Source organism: Pseudochaenichthys georgianus, chromosome 9 (genome assembly GCF_902827115.2).
Source record: "Pseudochaenichthys georgianus chromosome 9, fPseGeo1.2, whole genome shotgun sequence".
Classification (NCBI taxonomy): Eukaryota; Metazoa; Chordata; class Actinopteri; order Perciformes; family Channichthyidae; genus Pseudochaenichthys; species Pseudochaenichthys georgianus.
The window spans coordinates 38,729,969-38,748,811 of NC_047511.1; the positions used below are offsets into that span (position 1 = coordinate 38,729,969).

At 43.8% G+C, this 18,843-nt stretch overlaps 2 protein-coding genes across 2 annotated transcripts in view; one reads left to right on the plus strand and one right to left on the minus strand.

Moving 5' to 3' along the window:
• Window positions 1-556: 556 nt before the first annotated feature.
• Window positions 557-4,699, plus strand: selenom (selenoprotein M). The gene is made up of 5 exons (XM_034091977.2): window positions 557-803; window positions 2,591-2,626; window positions 2,829-2,863; window positions 2,973-3,051; window positions 3,959-4,699. The coding sequence occupies exons 1-5, from the start codon at window positions 708-710 to the stop codon at window positions 4,187-4,189; spliced, it is 477 nt and encodes a 158-aa protein (XP_033947868.1). The 5' UTR covers window positions 557-707; the 3' UTR covers window positions 4,190-4,699.
• A 141-nt stretch (window positions 4,700-4,840) lies between these two features.
• Window positions 4,841-18,843, minus strand: part of smtnb (smoothelin b) — a 53,123-nt gene continuing 39,120 nt past the window's right edge. Inside the window, 12 exon segments of the mRNA XM_071204419.1 lie at window positions 4,841-6,385; window positions 7,452-7,495; window positions 7,497-7,629; window positions 9,144-9,295; window positions 9,592-9,718; window positions 9,797-9,973; window positions 10,056-10,137; window positions 10,223-10,285; window positions 10,383-10,562; window positions 11,712-11,744; window positions 11,940-12,015; window positions 12,270-12,452. Of these exon segments, the coding sequence (XP_071060520.1) occupies window positions 6,232-6,385; window positions 7,452-7,495; window positions 7,497-7,629; window positions 9,144-9,295; window positions 9,592-9,718; window positions 9,797-9,973; window positions 10,056-10,137; window positions 10,223-10,285; window positions 10,383-10,562; window positions 11,712-11,744; window positions 11,940-12,015; window positions 12,270-12,452 (1,404 nt within the window). The 3' untranslated portion in view covers window positions 4,841-6,231.

The following is an 18,843-nucleotide window of genomic DNA, read 5'->3' on the forward strand; positions in this document are numbered from 1 at the left end:
TACGAGTCACCTCTGAATTGTAATGGAGTAGAAGTACAAAGTAACAAAAAATTGAAATACTCAAGTAAAGTAGGCTAAAGTATCTCGAAATTGTACATAAGTACTGTACAGGACTTGATTAAATCTTCTTAGTTACTTTTCACCACTGGTTTTACAGTGTTTTGTTTTCCATTAACATGTGGAGGATTAACCATACTTTACTCAACTTTATGGGATTCACTTTATCTTGATGACACAATGCACAAAATATCTGTTTTCTTTTTGACTAGTGCCGAATTTTATTCCATATTTTTATTCCATTCCATTTCTATGTAAATACTGTTATATTTCACTATATTTTTTATTATTTTTAATATTTTGTTATGTTATTATAGTTTTCTTAAAATAGTTTTCTATCTGTGTTTTTTTTATTTGAGTTTTACTTATGTATGCATGCACCATGACATCAAGTCAAATTCCTCGTACGTGTCAACCGTGTCAACCTACTTGGTAATAAACCTGTTTCTGATTCGGATGGAGATCTCGTAGAAAACAGATGCGCACACCTCCTCCCTCCTCTCTCTTCCTGGGAGGGGGGGGGGAGTTATTTGACGTGGCAGGAGGACGTGACAATAGCTGCACATCTCTCCTCTCAGCGGGGTTCAGGTTGCTCACCTTCGGTTCTCTGCAGGTGCTGGTCCCGGTGCTCGGTGGTCAGAACCGGAACTATGTGGCTGGTGGTGCTGGCCGGGCTGCTCCACTGCGCCTCGGCCCATGATGTGGACCTGAAGAAACTGGAAGGGCTGGCGAAAGCGAGGGTGGAGGTATAGTAACGGAAGCGTTTATGTTGCATACGTGACTGCAGGCTGGTTGTGTTTACGATGACGGTGTACTTTCCTTGTAGGTGTACGGTGGTCTTTTTCTAAAGAGTCCAGTTTGGTGAAATGTATGAATTTATTCCTTGAATTTCGGTGCGCATGCGTGAGAGGTCCTTCCAGGAGATGAGATGAGCTTTAGTAAACTGGATGGATCTTCTCCAGGCGTTTATAGCAGTGGTGTTAAAGGTGAGGTAGGTAAGTTTCAGAAACCGGGTCGAGATACACTTTTTGTTATATTTCATGGAATGCTAAGCCGTAATACTGTAAAAAGTACAATGGCCTACCTGCCTGTCAGCCTACCATCGGGGCACACATTTATCTCGTGCCCTCATTGGTCATGTGCGCGTTCGTGTGTGTTGGAGGAGGGGCTCTATAAGGAAGTGGCAGTCCGCAACTCCGGTTGTGTATTTTCAAATTCTAGCGATCTCGAGCCGGTTTCTCAAACTTACCTACCCCACCTAACTAAGTACATTTACTCAAATACAGTAGCCTACTTATTTATAATTTTGAGTTAGCCTATTTGTACTCTACCTGGGTATTCTCAGTTGATGCTACTTTGTACTTGTACCACTACAATTCAGAGGTAGATCGTGTACTTTAACTTTAACTATTACCTTTAGTTACTATACAGATTTGGTTTAATGTTGTGAAATATAATCAACACTAATCAGACTTTAGTCGCACCTGGAGTAAATTCACAAGCTACCCTGCAGCATACAAAGGAATTCAAACTAGCTGCACCTTTACCAGCCTTGATAAACACATTAATGCATCAATAATTATAATCAAATCATGTTATATGATTCTGAAATGGGCCAATCTGCAGTATCTGGCCAACAGAGTATTCCTACACGCTGGTACTTGTACTTCTACTCAAGTACTTAACATCTGAGTACTTCCTCCACTGGTTTACAGTATGGTACCGATTTAAGTACAACAGCTTCTCAGACAATTGTGTAATAACGGTACTGTTGGTAAAGGTGACTTAGTTGTAATTTAGCTGCAAAGGGACTGGGTGTGTTACTAAAAGTCTGGTTCTGAACAAAAGTGTCTGTAACTCAACCTTGAGAAACCAGGCATTTCTCCCTCAGGGTGTCACCAAATCACCAGCCTGCCAGCACCACAGAACAAAAGTGAGTTATCTTGCTATTGTTGTGTTAGTCACACTCGGTTCTTAACCTCTGTGGCTCGGATTTCTGCTCAAATGGGTTAGGAAGGATCCTTTCCAAGAAGCCTCTCTCTCTCTTAAGGCGCAACCATGGACTGTATATATGGGTGCAACGCTACAGTGGTACCAGAACATCAGAGAGACTTAACTGAAGTTGTTTTGGACAGATGTTATTAAAAGTATGCTTCATACATATAATAGTTATCCAATTCCTTATTCTGATGTCCCATTTCCTGTTTCAGATGTGTTTAGTTTTGAAGCATCATTTTAAAGAATATGGTGTTGCCCTGCTTCTTTTTCTTAAAAAAACTCTTTAATTAAATTCAGTTAAATAGATATATGTACTTGATTGATCACATTCTTGAATTCAATAATGATAATACTTTCCTATTTAATAAAGACAAAGTTATAGTAATAATAAAAATAAGAAGTCAAAGAAGAAAACAAGAATACTACTACTTTTAAAACTGAACCTACAAAATGGCAATAGACCTCTAACCCAGGTGATTCCTGAGTCTGAGAGCTGCTAATAACCATAGTGATCTTTTGTTGTGTCTCTTGGCAGTCGTGTGGTGGATGACAGCTGAACAGGCTCAGAGAGGTAAGGTTGCCCTTTTCCCTCTAATCCACAGAAACAAAGTGGACAACACACACAGTCAGACGCAGACTGAAGCCTAATCCCTGCCTCAAAGTGTTGGCTCACTGAGAAACATTTCACGTTTAGAGTTTCCCATAATCCTCCACAGATCTGCTACTGAAACCATCCCCGCGTGAAAAACATTAATCCCCTCCTCTGTCCGCAGGTCAAAGCCTTCGTGGTCCAGGACATTCCTCTTTAGTATCCTTTCACTCAAGCACACTGCTGTTTTTTTAAACATGTCCTTTTACAGGTTGTAAAAAGTACCGTTTTTTCTCTTTGTGCCAATCCTTGACCGTCAATACCTCAGCCATAATCTGGTGATGAAGCACATTCCTGGGGCCGACCCTGAGCTCGTCCTCCTGAACCACTACTTCGAAGAGCTGGATGTAAGTGTTTGTTTTGAAGCCATTTACATTGTGCTCGTTTTAAAATAGATCAAAACCCCTACAGTATATCTAGACCTTGAGAATGCTTACATCTGTTATACAAAATAATGTGCCCATTTTGGGAGAATATTTGAGTTGATTTCAATCCATTCATTCTCAGAGTCCAGAGGTTAGATCAGTAAAAGTGAGGGGAATGGCGTCTTTCTAAACCTGTGACTACTATCAATTTGAAAATCCCATCCAATGTGTTGCAATATTAACCAGAATGAACAATAAGCACGTCATATATATATATTTAAGTATTTTATGTCAATAATATATACATATATAATAATGTGCAAAAACCTCTTAAATCTCACTTTCTGTCGTTGTTCTTTTTGTAAGCTTTTGTATACTCATGGTTACAGACTCACTCATGTCCCCCTCCCTACACTTGGATTTTGAGTGTAATTAACAAAACATTTGACAAGACAAACAGTACACAAAGTTAAAGATGAATTCAACTATTTATTATTATTATTGTAGTCTTTAGAATTGTTATAGATATCATTATTTTGCTTTTGGGATTTATGGGCCTGATACATCTGATATTGTGACGGCCCTATCCTACACACAAGGACTTCAAGCATAATTATGAAACTGCATTTTAAAATATAAATTGCCTAATTCCATTTTCTAAGTGAAATAAAGACTGTTGAAATATATAGCTGCATTAAAACATTTGGCCAGATCTGATCACAGAGGTGGTACACTTCCTAGCAAACAGTTCCATCAACACTTCTCTCAGACACAGAGCAACATTAGCATGAAAGTGAAGTTGTGTTTTGTCCAATAACAGTTTTTCAGATCTAACGGAAAATGGAAAAGTACATTTAAACTTGAATATAACCCTGTGTGTCCTGCACAGCGGATCGCCCTGTCTGACATGAGCCGCTCGGAGATCAACCAGCTGCTGGAGGAGCTGGGTTTCTACAAGAAAACTGCAGCTGAGGACGAGGTGCCAGAGGAGTTCCGCTTCTCCCCCGCCAAGGACAGCCCGTTTAAAGATGAGCCGCCGTACGAATCCTCCCCCTCCTCCCCCACCACAGAGAACACCTCCTCAGAGCCCAACGTAGAAGACAAGCATACTGACCTATAACTGAAGTAGTAATCTCACATTTCCACCAAGCCCCAAAGCTGCTCCACGACCAGCTGGTTGATGCAGTTGATGACAGAAATGCACATCAAAATAAGACCAGAAGACCATGGAACAGCTTTTGGGCTTGGAAACAATCTTAGCATCAGCAACAGGCCTTTAAAAAGTCTGAATTTTGCACATTGACGTTTGTTATTTTTACAGCGATAACATCCAACCAGGCTGCTTTGTGAATGCTTTTCTACTCTCCACACCAAGACTGGAAATGTGTATGTTTTACTTTTGTTTTTTGGTCCATTATATGCGAGCTTTCTTCAGGATCCTTGCCTCTCTTGAGTTCCCCTTGTGTGTCTGACAGCTTCCTACCTACTGTGAAACTGAATGAAGCCTCAGGCTGAAACCTGTCGTCTGGCCTGAGGCTGATGCTGCATGTTCTGGTGGTCGGACTGAAGCACACAAGAGGATCAAGTGAAAGCACTGTAAAAGAAAATAATAAAATATTTGAAAAAATAATCTCATGTTTTTGCTATGTTGTAGTATTAGGTTTTCTTGTCTGCTTCAAAGATTAGATTTGACGGAGGGCAGGCTGTTAATTGCCAATAGGTAGATTGTGGTGTGGAAAAGGCTAACGAGCAATAATAGCAAACAAATACATTCATTTCAAATTGGTTTAATTTCAATTCACATTTGACTGTGGTGCAAAGAAACATGAAATTATAATGTGTTAAGCTCTTATTTACAGCACTCACTGCTCCGTGGAAGGTATTCTGTTTTCATTCGGCAGCGGTGGAATCATCTCAAATAATTTCTCCAAACAACAAAATAACCTTTAAGAAATATGTTTCATCGAGCTCGTTAAGCTCTGAGACAATCAACATTTCTTATTAAAGGAATCTTAATTTTTACAAGCGTAATACAAATCTTTCACCCTTCAAAAATTCATTTTTATGTTGTAAAATATACAGTTGGCAGTTATGTTCAGTCATGATGACTCACGTTGAAACAGAAAGCCGGCTTTCATCAGGCCCTTTAACTCGTCCAAAAAGTGACCCCAATTAGTTCAACAAAACATCCTAATAGCTTGAGCTTATTGACGCTTTGAACAAAGCGTGATTTACACACTAACAAAATACAAATAATATATTTCAACAAAATCTACTCAAGCATAAATAAGAAGCCCTCTAAAAGAGCAGTGTGTGGCAGTACGTCAGTGATGCTGGGGTGAGGCAGCACTGCTGTACACATTTTGTTTTTCTAAATATGCCATCAATAAAAAAAAAATCAAGTCTTTATACAAGTCAGCCGAATGACCTCAGCCCACTCCTCTTTTTTCTATATAGCTGAATAAAAAAAACTTGTTTGACCGCAAATATACTCGCCGTTAGAATAATATTATACAGGTGGCTTTTAAAAAGTTCAAATAGTGTTAAACATGTTCTCAGTAGCACTTTAGATTTACTCGCTGCATCCATTTGAACAATGAAGGACTTCCCTGTGCCTCTGTATTCAATAGTAATATGCTAACTGTTACATCAACATCAGAATCGTAATAACTTAATTCAAATACTTCAAGCAGCCAGAGTGTCTTAACAATTCAAAAGTACCGAGATAAAAACCAAATAACGGAACAGTATATTTTTCTTCTTGTGGAATGACCTACAGCTATGCCAACAAGGTTTATAATTACAAAAGTATGGCAGACATATAGTAAAAAATAACTTAAAGGGGAAATACTATACAAAGATTTCTCTTTTGTAGTACACTTGCGTGGTAACACGGCTTCTGCATATTAAAATGTTCCCGGTACAAAGCAGAGTAAAAAAATATTACATTTTTAAAGCTTTGAAAAGGTCGTCTTATCAAAACTTTGGCGCCCTCTTGCTGTAAAAAGACGGACTTTGTGTAAATGAAATAATGAAAACACATCACCACTGCCAACAAAGATAATACGCAAACGAACACAAACACACACACACACACGCACACACACACAATCCCCAACTTGTCCATGATGCCACGTCCAGGCTTCACCCTCAGGTCAGAGGTCAGAGGGGACAGGGCCGACCCATGGACATCTCGTATCTGCGCAGGTGGTTGACCAGAGACTGGACGTAGGTGAAGACACACTTGGAGTCGGGTTTATGACCCATGATCATCATGTCCTCCACCTCCAGCAGAGGCATGCAGTTGGCATACGTCCTGAGGAACAGCATACAAGAGACAGTGAGAAAGAGGAGGGGACAGACAGGATGGTGGAGGATCGGATGATCGCTCATTATTATTCATATGTAATCAGGTGCTTTAAATTGATCATAAACCAAATATGTTAACAGCTACATTTGAAAAGAAATCGCTGATGAACTCCTTGGCCTTTCCTCGCCGCGGTTATGTTTTACATCCTTTTTGTCTGTTTCTCTAAAGCAATGTGTGGAAACCCTTTAAAAGCTCTCTAAAAAGAAAAAAAAGTTTCGATAAACAGTTTTAGAAACGAAGGCTCCTCGTGTGAGTGACTACACGTCACGTTACATCTCCATGCTCTGTAAACCCTCCAGACGTCCTGAGTAACAGGAGCGGCACGCATGAGAAAATAAATGTCAACAACATAAAATTGGTTTTGTTATTTAAGGAACTGCAGACATGGGGTCGTTCTGCACTCTACGCTTTTAAAAAGGCTTCACGAGCATAAACACCTGTAAATTCACACATGATCAAAAGTCAGCAGACAACACAGCCTGCTTTGTTTCTCAAGCTCTTTGTTTGAAGCTCAGTTCCTTTTAAAGTGTTGCAGATGGTCCTGGCTCTCCGCCTGGGCCATAGTCTGACTATTCAGAAATGCACACATGGACACACACACACACACACACCATGTTTGGTACTTCGTACTTCAGTAGCTTCAGATTAACATGAGGGATCATATTTCCAAAAGCGGCCAATAAAGGAATTTTCTGAAGCACTTTGACACACACACACACACACACACACACACACACACACACACACACACACACACACACACACACACACACACACACACACACACACACACACACACACACACACACACACACACACACACACACACACACACACACACACACACACACACACACACACACACACACACACACACACACACACACACACACACACACACACACACACACACACACACACACACACACACACACACACACACACACACACACACACACACACACCTCAGAACCAGAGTGTGGTTCCTCTGTAGGTTCGCCCCCTCTCTCACCATGGGTTCAGTTTTAGTTGCGGTGCGACTCTAGGAGGAGTTTTTGGTTTTAACCAGGCCCTTGGTCACCAGCCCCCTGTAGAACTCCTGCAGGTACGTATACACACACTTCCAATCCGGCTCGCGCATCTTCACCATGTCGTCCACATCCAACAGCTGAGCGCAGTCCACCATTTTCCTGTGCCCACACCCAGCAGGGGGAGGGGGGGGGGAGACAGGGGAGGACAGGAAGGAAAGGAAGAACCAAAGGGAGGAGATACAGATAAGAAGAAGAAACGGACAAAGTGTGGGAAAGAGAGGAAGGAGGAGGACAACAGATTAAGCGGTGAGCAGCCAAACGAAGAAGATCCAGGGTGAGGAGACAGAGGGAGAGAGAAACGACACAAAAAGAAACAATACCATTACATTCTCTGTGTTCACAAATATATCCATGAGTCGACATGCTTCATGAACGTCTCGATACGTACAGTATGTGGCACACACACACACACTTGCAAACAAAACGTCAAATGAGCGCCAGGTGATGCTCATTTGGCCTTTTTGCTTCTTGTTGTTTTTTTCTGTGCAACTTTTGACCATTTTAATATGGCTGCGATCTCTCGGAGAACACAAGACACAAAAAAACAACAAGGGTTCTGCAGATGAAAAACACAAAACCATATGGTGACTCTAAAAAAAACAACATACTGGTGCACAGGAGTGTGTGAGTGAGTGAGTGTGTGTGTGTGTGTTGGGATTTCAGATAACAGCAAACTACTGGAGGGTCAGCAGCAGTGCCTGGGGAAGTGGGTGGGGGTGCAACACAAAGGTGGAAAGACGGGGGCTGTGGTTGGGTGACAGTCCGGTGTCGAGATCGTGAATAACATCAACATCAGCATGGACATTAAACTGCTGAGAGCATGTGAGCATACACACACACACACACACACACACACACACACACACAGGTGGGTGAGGGGCTTTGAAAGAGAGAGGATAAGAGAGGTATTAGGAATACAAAGGAGGGGAGATGTGGAGGTAATAGGCGGGAGCTCGTCCGTATTTGTTAACCTGGTGGTGGTTTGGGATGGTTTGCTCATGGGTCTCTGGGTTAGAGCAGATGGAGGGGTCGCAGCAGTTATCATAGTAGAGGACAGGTGGGGAGTGGTGGTGTAAAGGTGGAGTTATTAGAGCCTTGAGGTAGTGTGATACACCTGGGAGAGACAGGGGAGTTAACAGCGGGACATCAGGCGAGGAGTTTCACGCGTGTTGGGTCCGTCTCTGAACTTCAGGGTCAAGTAGAAGTTGGAATATAGCAATACTGAATCAAAGTGGATGTTACAGAGGAATGAGAGAAGGATGTGTGTATGATGCAAAGAAAGGGAAATGTGTCGTTGTGCATTCACAACCTTGGATTGAAGATTAAAGTGTATGTCGTTATGCTTTAGACTCTGAAGTTTAGAGCAAAGATTCTTCTTCTGGTTTCTCCTCATTTTCTTCACATTTTCTCCACCGTGATTAACAAAAAGCTGCCGTGTCGTGGTTTCTCCAACATAGTCGGTGGACCGTCACACTTTCAGTCAGAGCTTAACTACAACAACAGAACTGATGTGGTTAGCGGACAAATCATAGACCGTATGTGTATCTTTATATACAGCCTATGGGAAACAGTCGTGTGTGTGTGTGTGTGTGTGTGTGTGTGTGTGTACTCACTCTGCTGTGTTGAAGGCCACCTCAAAGTTTTGCCTGCGGTTGCTCGGGCTCAAGGACTCGTATTCAAAGGATTCAGGGAAAAAATTGTGCACCAGGGCACAAAAGGCCATGCCGTTACTCCAGCTGGATGAAAAGTTCTGAATATCCACATGCTGAGGGAGGAGACAGACAGATTAGGATGTGCATTTTGTAAATTGTGTAACTTTTTTTTAATCTTTTTTATGCATGCTTCTTAGTTAACATGAGGCTTTCTTTGGCTCTTTTTCGCTGTCACAAATGTAAATGTCCTCTCTGTTGGACGAATAAAGGTATTCTGATTAGATTTGGAGGCAGTCCCAGGTAAGTGAAAAAATTATCTCAGCCCATCTTGTCTTAATGTTCAGGTTTAGCTCCACTGGCTGACGTCAAAGATGAGCCCTACACACCGTGTTGTCGGGCTGGAGCTCACCTCATACGAGCGGGTCTTGGCACGGCACCAGTCGAGCAGCATCTGCTTGATGGAGTTTGCGTTGGGAACACCAAAGCTGGTGGAGCGCTGGACCTTGTTTACCTTGGCGACCGCCTGATTTCCAGGGCTAAAAGAAAAGTCAGGTTTGTGTTGATATTTACATGCTACCTTTCTCGGGTAGTAATTCCTCTCCGTTTGTTCTTACCCGCCTCCCTCCTTCTCCAGCTTCTCGATCATGGCTTTGCGGGCCGTCATGGCCGAGGTCTTGGGCAGAGACTGAGCCCTCATCAGCTCCTTGCGCCGCTCCGCCTGCAGTCGCTCAACCGCGGCCAATCCACTGCTGCCGCTGCGAGACGATGCGTCGTCCTCGCGGTCAAACACACTGAGGCAGGGACACGTACAGTGAGTCAACTGGTGAGACTGGAGGCGTGGATTAGATACTGTGGGGATGTCTCTTAACTTACCTGCCCACTTTTTTGCTTGTGTTGGAGGAGGAAGATGATGTGGAAGAGCTGAAGCTGTATGTCTTTGACTGGAGTGTCCCTCCTGAGATAAATGAACACGGGCATGTGAATAATATTGACAATATGACTGTAATGACTATAAATATGATAATAAAGAAATGACTTACTGTCTGTTTTCTGCAGATAACTGGACTCAACAACAGTGCTGCGTGATGATCTGCTTCCATCATCTAAAAAAGGACCATTTTTTTTTTATAAACACATCGGACAAAGATGATCCTTATCATTTGTTGTCCATCTATTTCACAAAATAAAAGCGAGACCTACCAGACGAAGCGAAGCGGTCCGTCTTGGTGACTTGGCTGAGGCTGGAGCCGTCGGCGGACTTCTCCACCTTCCTCATCCCCACCTCTCCTGCTCCCGCGCCTGGACGGCCTTTCTGCCCTCGCTCTTCCCTCTGCTGCCGGATCTCCTGCAGACGGTTGTCGCGCTCCTTTTCTCTCTGGTCTGGGGTGGAGAAGGGGAAGGGGAGAGAAGAGGAGAAAGGGGATATAGAGGTGGAGGGATGATGTCAGTGGAAAAAGAGGAGGAGGACAAAAAGGTCCTGAACAAACTGACAGCACCTCATCTCACTGCTGCAGAGGTGGATTCAAACAAGACCTCTTCTAAATGTGAGGTTTGCAGATTCTTTCCACAGTACTGTGAAATTCCCTTAAACACAAACACACGCACGCACACACGCACAGGTGGGAGGTTCGAGCCCAGCCAAAGCTGTCAAGTTATACGTACAGCAAAAACATCACACATCAAAAAGAAAAAGCGCACTGCGATCGACCTCGATGACTGGCAAAGTGATACCTTAACCCCTGCAGTGCAAACTAAAGCTTTTACCTGAGAGGGTACCTGCATTTAAACGTATTATGTGGCATTATGCATTTATTCTAACTATGTGTAGTGGAGGGTTAGAGATGTTGGCACTAGTTGTGTGTCTATCACTAGGTTCACCCAGGTGTGTCGGCCAGAACACCACTTAAGGCCAAAGGTCCAGAATAGAGGAAATGAGGAGCTAAGATGAGGCTTGACTTCTTTACTGAATTAGGCAGACACAGATATTTGTGTGTGTACACTTGAGTACATCCCAGCGTGTGGTTTTTCGGTCATTTACGCACACAATACGAAACTTAAGACGGCATAACTTTCCTGCAACTACTGACGCACATTACCCTCCGATGTGTGACGTCACCCACAAACACGTGGGTTAGCCCCTCCCCCACTATGAAGGCATAACTCTGTATAATAAAATAATATATATCAATAATTATGACTTTGGTGCCTTTTCTACACGATGTACAGATAGGTCTGTTTCTGCCCTTTGGACGCTCCATGGAATCCAATGAGGGTTCAACGGCAACGAAACCAGGCGGCTTGTGAAACTGTATGCTCTCCACAACACAGATACACACTACATGTGGTAGATGTTTCAGTTACAAAGTGGTGTGAGTATGACAACAGGTTTCATGCATGTTAACAAAACTGTCTTGTCTTCATCATCCACCACAGAGCTCTGGGCTCTTATAATGACAGGATGGTGCACACAAAAAAACAAACGCAGGCATTATTAATTGTAAAATCACACTGCACAGCAACCTGCCATACCTATTTCCTCCTGAGTGCAGCCCAGCATGGCCTCTGAGGGCAGAATGGGTAGAAATGATGTGGAACATTTCAATAAAAAAGGAGGCATGAAGAGGCTTGATTTCAATGAGGCAGTGTGACTCCCTTTTAGTACCGTCATTTGAAACAAAGCAGTGGTCGGGATAAAAGAATTAAGCACGTTTTCAGTTGATGAGAGTAACAGACGGGAGATTCATTTTGTTCTCTGACCTCTCTTTCTCTTGCGAAGGTCTCTCATGGCTGCACGGATCATCTTCCTCTCCTCAAAGTCTTTTGACTCATCGAGCTGTGAGAGAAAAGAACCAATGAAGTCATTCTTCACAAAAAGTCGTAGTGGCATGGCTCTATTCGTTCATGCACTTCTAACATAGCAGTTTGCATACAGACAACAATACGTTTTTACATTTCCAAATATACCCTCACATATCTGGGGAGATTTACGACACAAACTATCTGCATGATTAACGCTACATCATTCATTAGTTCCAAAGTGGTGCTCAAACCAAAATCCTCCAGAATTATAACTTGAGTGTGAAGTACCATTTTGTCAAGGAGCTCTTCGTCCTCGATAGCAGCCAGCTGGTCGGCTGTCAGTTTTCCGGAGCGCTCGTGTGGTTTGCTCTGAGTGCTGGAGCCGTTTGGGATGGTGGGGACGTGACTCCCCACCTTGGCAGACGATGCAGCTGCAGACACCGGCTCCGAGGCCACGGGCTCGGTCTTCATCTGCACACACAACACAAACACACACACACAGCATGAGCTACAGCACACACACCAAGACATGCAAAACAATGTTTCATGTCTATATATTCAGTTAAAGAGGCCCTATTGTGCTTTTTGGAGTCTTCCTTTTCCTGTAGTGTGTGACAATTGTGTGCAAAGGCTGAAATCCCACAGTACCCTCCAAAAGGAGTTTCTCTCTCACACCCCCCTAACCTGAAATGTCTCGGATGTACTCCTTTGTTTACTTCTGTAACGTAGTGACATCACTATAGAGCCAGCCAACTAACCAATCAGAGCAGAGAGACAGAGGGTGAAAGAGGTGCAGTTTGAGAAAAATAATAATAATAATAATAATAATAATAATAATAATAATAGGAACATTAAAGCCTGTAAACATGTCCCAGTAGAGGCACAAGTACAATATGAACCTGACACTTTGCATACTTGGGCCCCTCTAAAAAAAAGGGTGACCTTAGTTCAGTGCTTCTCAAAGTGTGGTCCGCGGACCACTAGCACCCCCTAGTGGTCCGTGAGTATATTGGTAAAATGTAATATTTGAAATAAATACATTTAAGTTTTCCGCACTCTCGCGGGAATATCTCCGCAATGGAGCGATCTTAACTTCACTTTCAATTGTATGATATAGCCCAGCGCAACACCTTCATCACACATGTTGCCACTTGTTTGTACCATTTTCAGGCGATTTGTAATCAGTTCTAGAAAAACGATGTGATTTTGGATATTTGTGGAGTTAGGTGGTCCGCGAGTGTTTTTTTATTGGTTAAGTGGTCTTTGGTATGAAAAAGTTTGAGAAACACTGCTCTAGTTGGATACGTGCATTGCCATAGCACCTGCAGAAAGAATATCTAAGGGTTAAAAAACATAACTTAAGCTTGCTGACATTTGGAACGTAATAAGCACAGGTCAAACACACTGCAGCCATACTAGGCTTGAGTGTTAGAAGCAGGCTCCCTCTGATAATCTCTTTTTGCATTAAGACTGCCAGCGCACCACATCTCATCATTTCTTCCATCCCTCTGCCTTCCAGCCATGCCAGAGAGGGTGACCGTAAGCACACGAGCGACTCTGCCAAGTTACTGTTAACATAGTCCATGGAGTGTGACTGACACAGTGCGTGTCCAGATGATACTGAGCTGCAGTGAAGCAAGAGTTTATGTGACAGGTACGGTACACCATTATGACTGGAGGATGGGAACAATGCATTAGCAGATATAAACTCTGAGGAAATGGTATGTGCACCACAGAAGGAGTGCTGAGCGTAAGAGCAAAAGGTAAGAGTGAGGCAGCATGCTGAAGAGGAAGTAGAGCACCAAGAGAATCAACATTATAGGTCTGTAATGTAAACCTGGCTTTCAACCAGCTCTTTTAAAGTGACCACAAATCCTATAGAAAACAACTCTTCTATTATACATCGTGCTGAATGCCTGTGGCAGACTAGGAGCTCTAGATGTGGCTGAAATGCCTTTGTTGTAGCTGCGTCCAGATATAGCTCAGACAGCTGGCCCCGTCCCTATCCACAGCCTCACTGTGGGCCCCAGGTTTCACCAGGGAGGGACAATGCCCGGAGCAGCCTCAGTGCTGTGGGATTAGGGGTGGCCACTGCTTTTAACACTTTTCTGGACATGGGACAGACTGGAGTGAGAGGCACTTGACCGACAAGGAACGCTTTGGGACACAACAAAGCCAAACAAGGGCCCTGATTCAGGCAATGTGGGAATGTGAGTGGGGCGAGAAAATCCCAGATAACCTGCGCTCACGTGTTTAATTCAGATACTCGGATGCTTAATTCTGCTGTTATACGAGAAGGGCTACAATCTCTCTGAACACGTATTGCTTCATGACTTAAATCTGCAATACAGTCCCTGGCAGCAGAATGATGACAAACTGACATATTTCATAGTTGACATTGCATAAAGGCATTGGGAGGTATCACAAGTAAGACTTAAGAGAAGACCACCACCTTTATAGGAACAGCTGATTGGCAGATGCAGCTGCGGCCGGTTATATAACTGAGGATTATATACGCAAATACTCAATACCCCTTGAAATGTCACCAGTGCATACAAACAAACAGTTTGTTATGGGATCTCAAGGGTACATTGAGCAAACAAAGCTTGAGAGCCGAGAGATTATCATGTCAGTCAAGAGGACTGTGCAATGATTTTTACAATGGGATGTAAGACCTTAATCCAATCTTTGTTATTAAACCGGACAAGTAAAACCGCTCCATTTATGACTCCTTCTTTGAAAAATGTTGTATGCTAAATCAATTTGATTCCTGCCAAAGTGAGCACGATGGATGATCTATGATGCGACAAACTATGGACCAGGGCGACTGTTGCTGTTAAAACATGACGCTACACATGAGCCCTTTCATGCAGAGCTGCAGAGAAACATGAGCACTAGCCAGGATCAGAAACACATGGTGTTGAAGGATTGGAATACCTCCAGGACAGACTGTAGTGAGGATGGTCAGGCTATTTCTAAACAATGAATTAAGGACATATTGTAAGGGAATTAAAACCAATGAAAAGGTCAGAAAGTACAAAGAACAAGCATGGCACTCGGAAGTACTCGAGGCCAGCTGATCCACATGTATCGCGAACACAGGAACAAAAATACATTCCCATTCTTCACGCAGCTTATCTGAATACAAAAAAGGGCGTTTGGGTTTTTTTCTAAACCTGTATCAGAGAGCAGTACCGCGCTTTTGCTGCAAGAAATGCTTTCCAACCCAGAGGGAGCAGAGAGCGACCGGCAGGTTGCAAAGGTGGGCGGGTGTTGGAGAGACAACGTTTCTGGAGTCGGAGGTGTGCTTGTCTCAGCGGATACAGAGTCTGACTCCTTGGGGCAGGGTGAAGCTTCCTGGGAAATGCTTGATGGACTATGCAGAAGAGTGCCAGCCTGAGAGTCCTGGGGAGCACTGGATAGAGAATCTTCCAACGTGTGGGAGGAAGTTTCGTGAGGCGCTTCAAGTGCTTCGTCCTGGGATGTGCCGGCTGGAGCATCGTTGGATGACGACAGAGAATCACTGGACGGTATTTCGCTTTCACATTGAATTGTAGGTGAGCTTTCTTTGCTGGCCAGTTCATGCAGTACGCTATCAGGTAGCCCCATAACCTTGCACAGGGCCTCCACCTGCCTCAGCAGCTTCTCCTGCTGAATGCTCATCCTCAGGTTCTCCTCCTGCAGCCGGGCGAGGGCCTCAGCCAGAGGAGCCACCTGAGAAGCTGCCTCCTCAAGGCAAACATCCACTCGCTTCCCAAAGGCCTGCAGGTCACTGTGGATCTCCCCCACTGCACACTGTAGTGTTACTTCAAATTCCCTCTTGCAAAACAGCTCTTCTTCATGCTCTTCTTCCTCTTGAGCTAGCAGATCACCGATCGCCTCCTCCAGGCCAGACTCTGCACACGCGCCATCTGGACTGCCCAAAGCCTCGGGAGCCTCTGAGGCTGGTAGCAAGTCCAGGTTCACTCCAGGCATGGCCAGACCGGCTGCACTCAATGTTGCACTGCTCAAAGTCGCCTAAATCTACGTGTGTCCAAAAAGTTGTGGCGTAAGATCAGACAAATCTAAATGTTGTGGCCACAGAGACCTTTTCAAAACAATGCACGTCCTTTATACTCCCAACAAATCTGCCCTCTTCACGGGCCAACACCCTCACAGCCAATGAGCATGAAACAAATCCCGTTTCCCAGACAGCAGAAGTCCCACCCCCGTTTTCCAGGTGCCGTGGACATGTCTATCTCCTGCCCTGCCATTATTTCACAGAGCCAGTGTGTCCTGGTGGGGGCCCGGGGGGAATGGTTAGGGCAACAATTCAGAACACTCACCCCTCCCTCTTTCGACTTTCCTTTTATCTCGAGCCGTTGTCCTTCACACCCCGATTAGCATGCAGCGAAGATGTGGCCTTAAGCCCGGGCTAAGCGGAGTTATACGTTAGTCTTTGACTCCTCATAAAAATGCTTTCTGACTAAACGTGATGGTGTTGTGACTAATTAGGTCAGCTGCGTTGCATGACTTTGACTTAGAGCAGACGTCCAAAGGGAGGATCAGTCCGTGAAGGACGAAGTGTTTCGGGGCTATGACACAGCAGGCTGGGTGAGAAGCGAACGTCAGACGAGACCCAGCTCTCCTCGGCTCGGGGCAAGGATGTAGGGAAAGACATCGCAGCACTTCAAGATTTAGTTTTGGGCTCACTGACAAAGCTGCCCAGCTGCTGCTCATGTGAATGCTTCAAGTGCTTCTGTGATAAATGAAGAGCTTTCCAAGAGTGCTGACAGAAGTCTGTGTGCACGTTGGTTATTGTGTAAGAGGCCCAAGACGTTTTTTTTAAATGCCTCCTGACGCTTTAAAAGCAAGAGTACTGGGCATACTGCATCTGTGACTAGGGGAAGGCAAATGTGATCAATCTGTAGCTCTTGATAACAAGCCAACACATCACACGCATTAAACGGATACTAAAACATATAAGGGATAACAATGTGACAGAGGGCAACAATGGTCTCTCGTGGTAATTACAGGTGAGCAAAACAGTTCCCGGGAAGAATCTGGCCCTCAGAGAAAGTGAAGAGAAATGTGACTGGCAGCAGGGAAGTGGGTCAAAAGCCAGGAGGACCATGTCTCTCGTCTCATCACGCATCAAAGCACTAACCCACTTTACCCACGGCAAACAGTGAGGTTAAAAAACAAGGAGCCTGACCAATCAAAAAGTGCATACACTATTATGTGACAGCGTCTGTGGCTATTGTGAACCCTGCTGCTATACTGGTAGTTTCCAGTACCAGAAATAATGTAGTCTAGCTTCCAACGGAGGTAAAAATAAAGCAATGCAGTAATTTTAGTCCGAAGAAAAGTCAACATAGCAATGACTGAAAAAGTGTCTATCTCCGCAGTTTGCAGGCAGGCTCAAGTCTACACATGTACACCGGTTGGGTGATCAGCATGTGTTCAGCAGTTTGTGAACAATCCCCCTGTGACAGTGAGACAGTGAGTGGGCCCGTGTGTTCACGCAGCAGCACTGTGGGCATTGTTTATACTTGTGTTCAAGGCCGCGCACAGTGGACAGCTGAGATGAGCAGGGGCAGCTGCAACACGGAGATACCCGGCTGCAGGCCTTACCTGTCTGAAAGCGGCTCTCATCACGGAGCTGGAAACCTACAAGCATCGTGACCATGAACTTCCTCTTCATCTTTTATAATCAAGAAAGAGCAGCTAGGCCTCCACACCATCATTTGTTTTGAAGTCTGTTCATTGCTGCTTCGAACATTTATCGCTGTTGACCCTTAAATAGATTGCGATAACAGCGTGTTTTATTAGAATCTTAAAAGAATACCACTTAAGAAATAGGGGAGGGTATGAGTGCTGAATTTGGACCACCGAGAAGAAGCCCAGACCACCCACACAGATCAGAGCCTCGGCGGGAACCACTGCGGTAAATAAACAACAATGATCAACGGGAAAAACAGATTAAAACTCTCGTTCCAACACTAAATATCTACTCACTCTTTTTCTTATAATGAACACAACTGTATACATTATGCTAGGGCTGCTAAATTAATCGTATTTTAATCGCGATTACGAAAACAACATAATCGAAATAAAACGATTATTTTTAAAATTTTAAATTATACTTAAAGTTCACGGTAATCAACTGTTAAAAACGTACCGTTCACATTATTTTCTCTCCAATAAATGGATGTTTTCAAAGTCAATGAATAATCGCATTTAATAATTACAATTATTGACCCAAATAATTGAGATTATGATTCTTGCCATAATCGAGCAGCCCTACATTGTCCCTCCTATCTAAGAGGATTCACAATAAATCCCTGACATCTCACACAACCTAGAACTTCCACTAAACCAGGTGAAGTCAGAGAGCAGGCGGTCTCTGGGTCAGTCTGGAGGTAACCAAGCTCCCCTTTAGTTGATGCTAACTAACAGTGTCTGCTGCCGTTTTTAAAATCTCACTCAGGCTCAGTGTACTTGAGGGGAAACTTGAGCAGATCTGGTGGAAGCTGGTGAAATATCAGTGACGAAAAGAGATAAAGACCTACTTGTCATAGTCTTGTGGTTTCATCAATGGAGGCATTCATGTTGAGCCGATACGATGATGATATAACCATGTATGTGAAAGCCAGCCTATTGGTGCTAGCATGCAGTCAGCAGGACCAGTGAGAGGTCCACAGAGGTAAATTAGTTTAAATGAAAAAGGATCTGGATTCTTCAACCACATGTATTTATTTTAGCACCATCTAAAATACATAATACTAAAAAAAGGAAATCATTCACATGTTAGCACAAGGCATTACCTGCATGCCGTATGATATGGTCGTAATATCACTCAGACGAGTATAACCGCAATCTC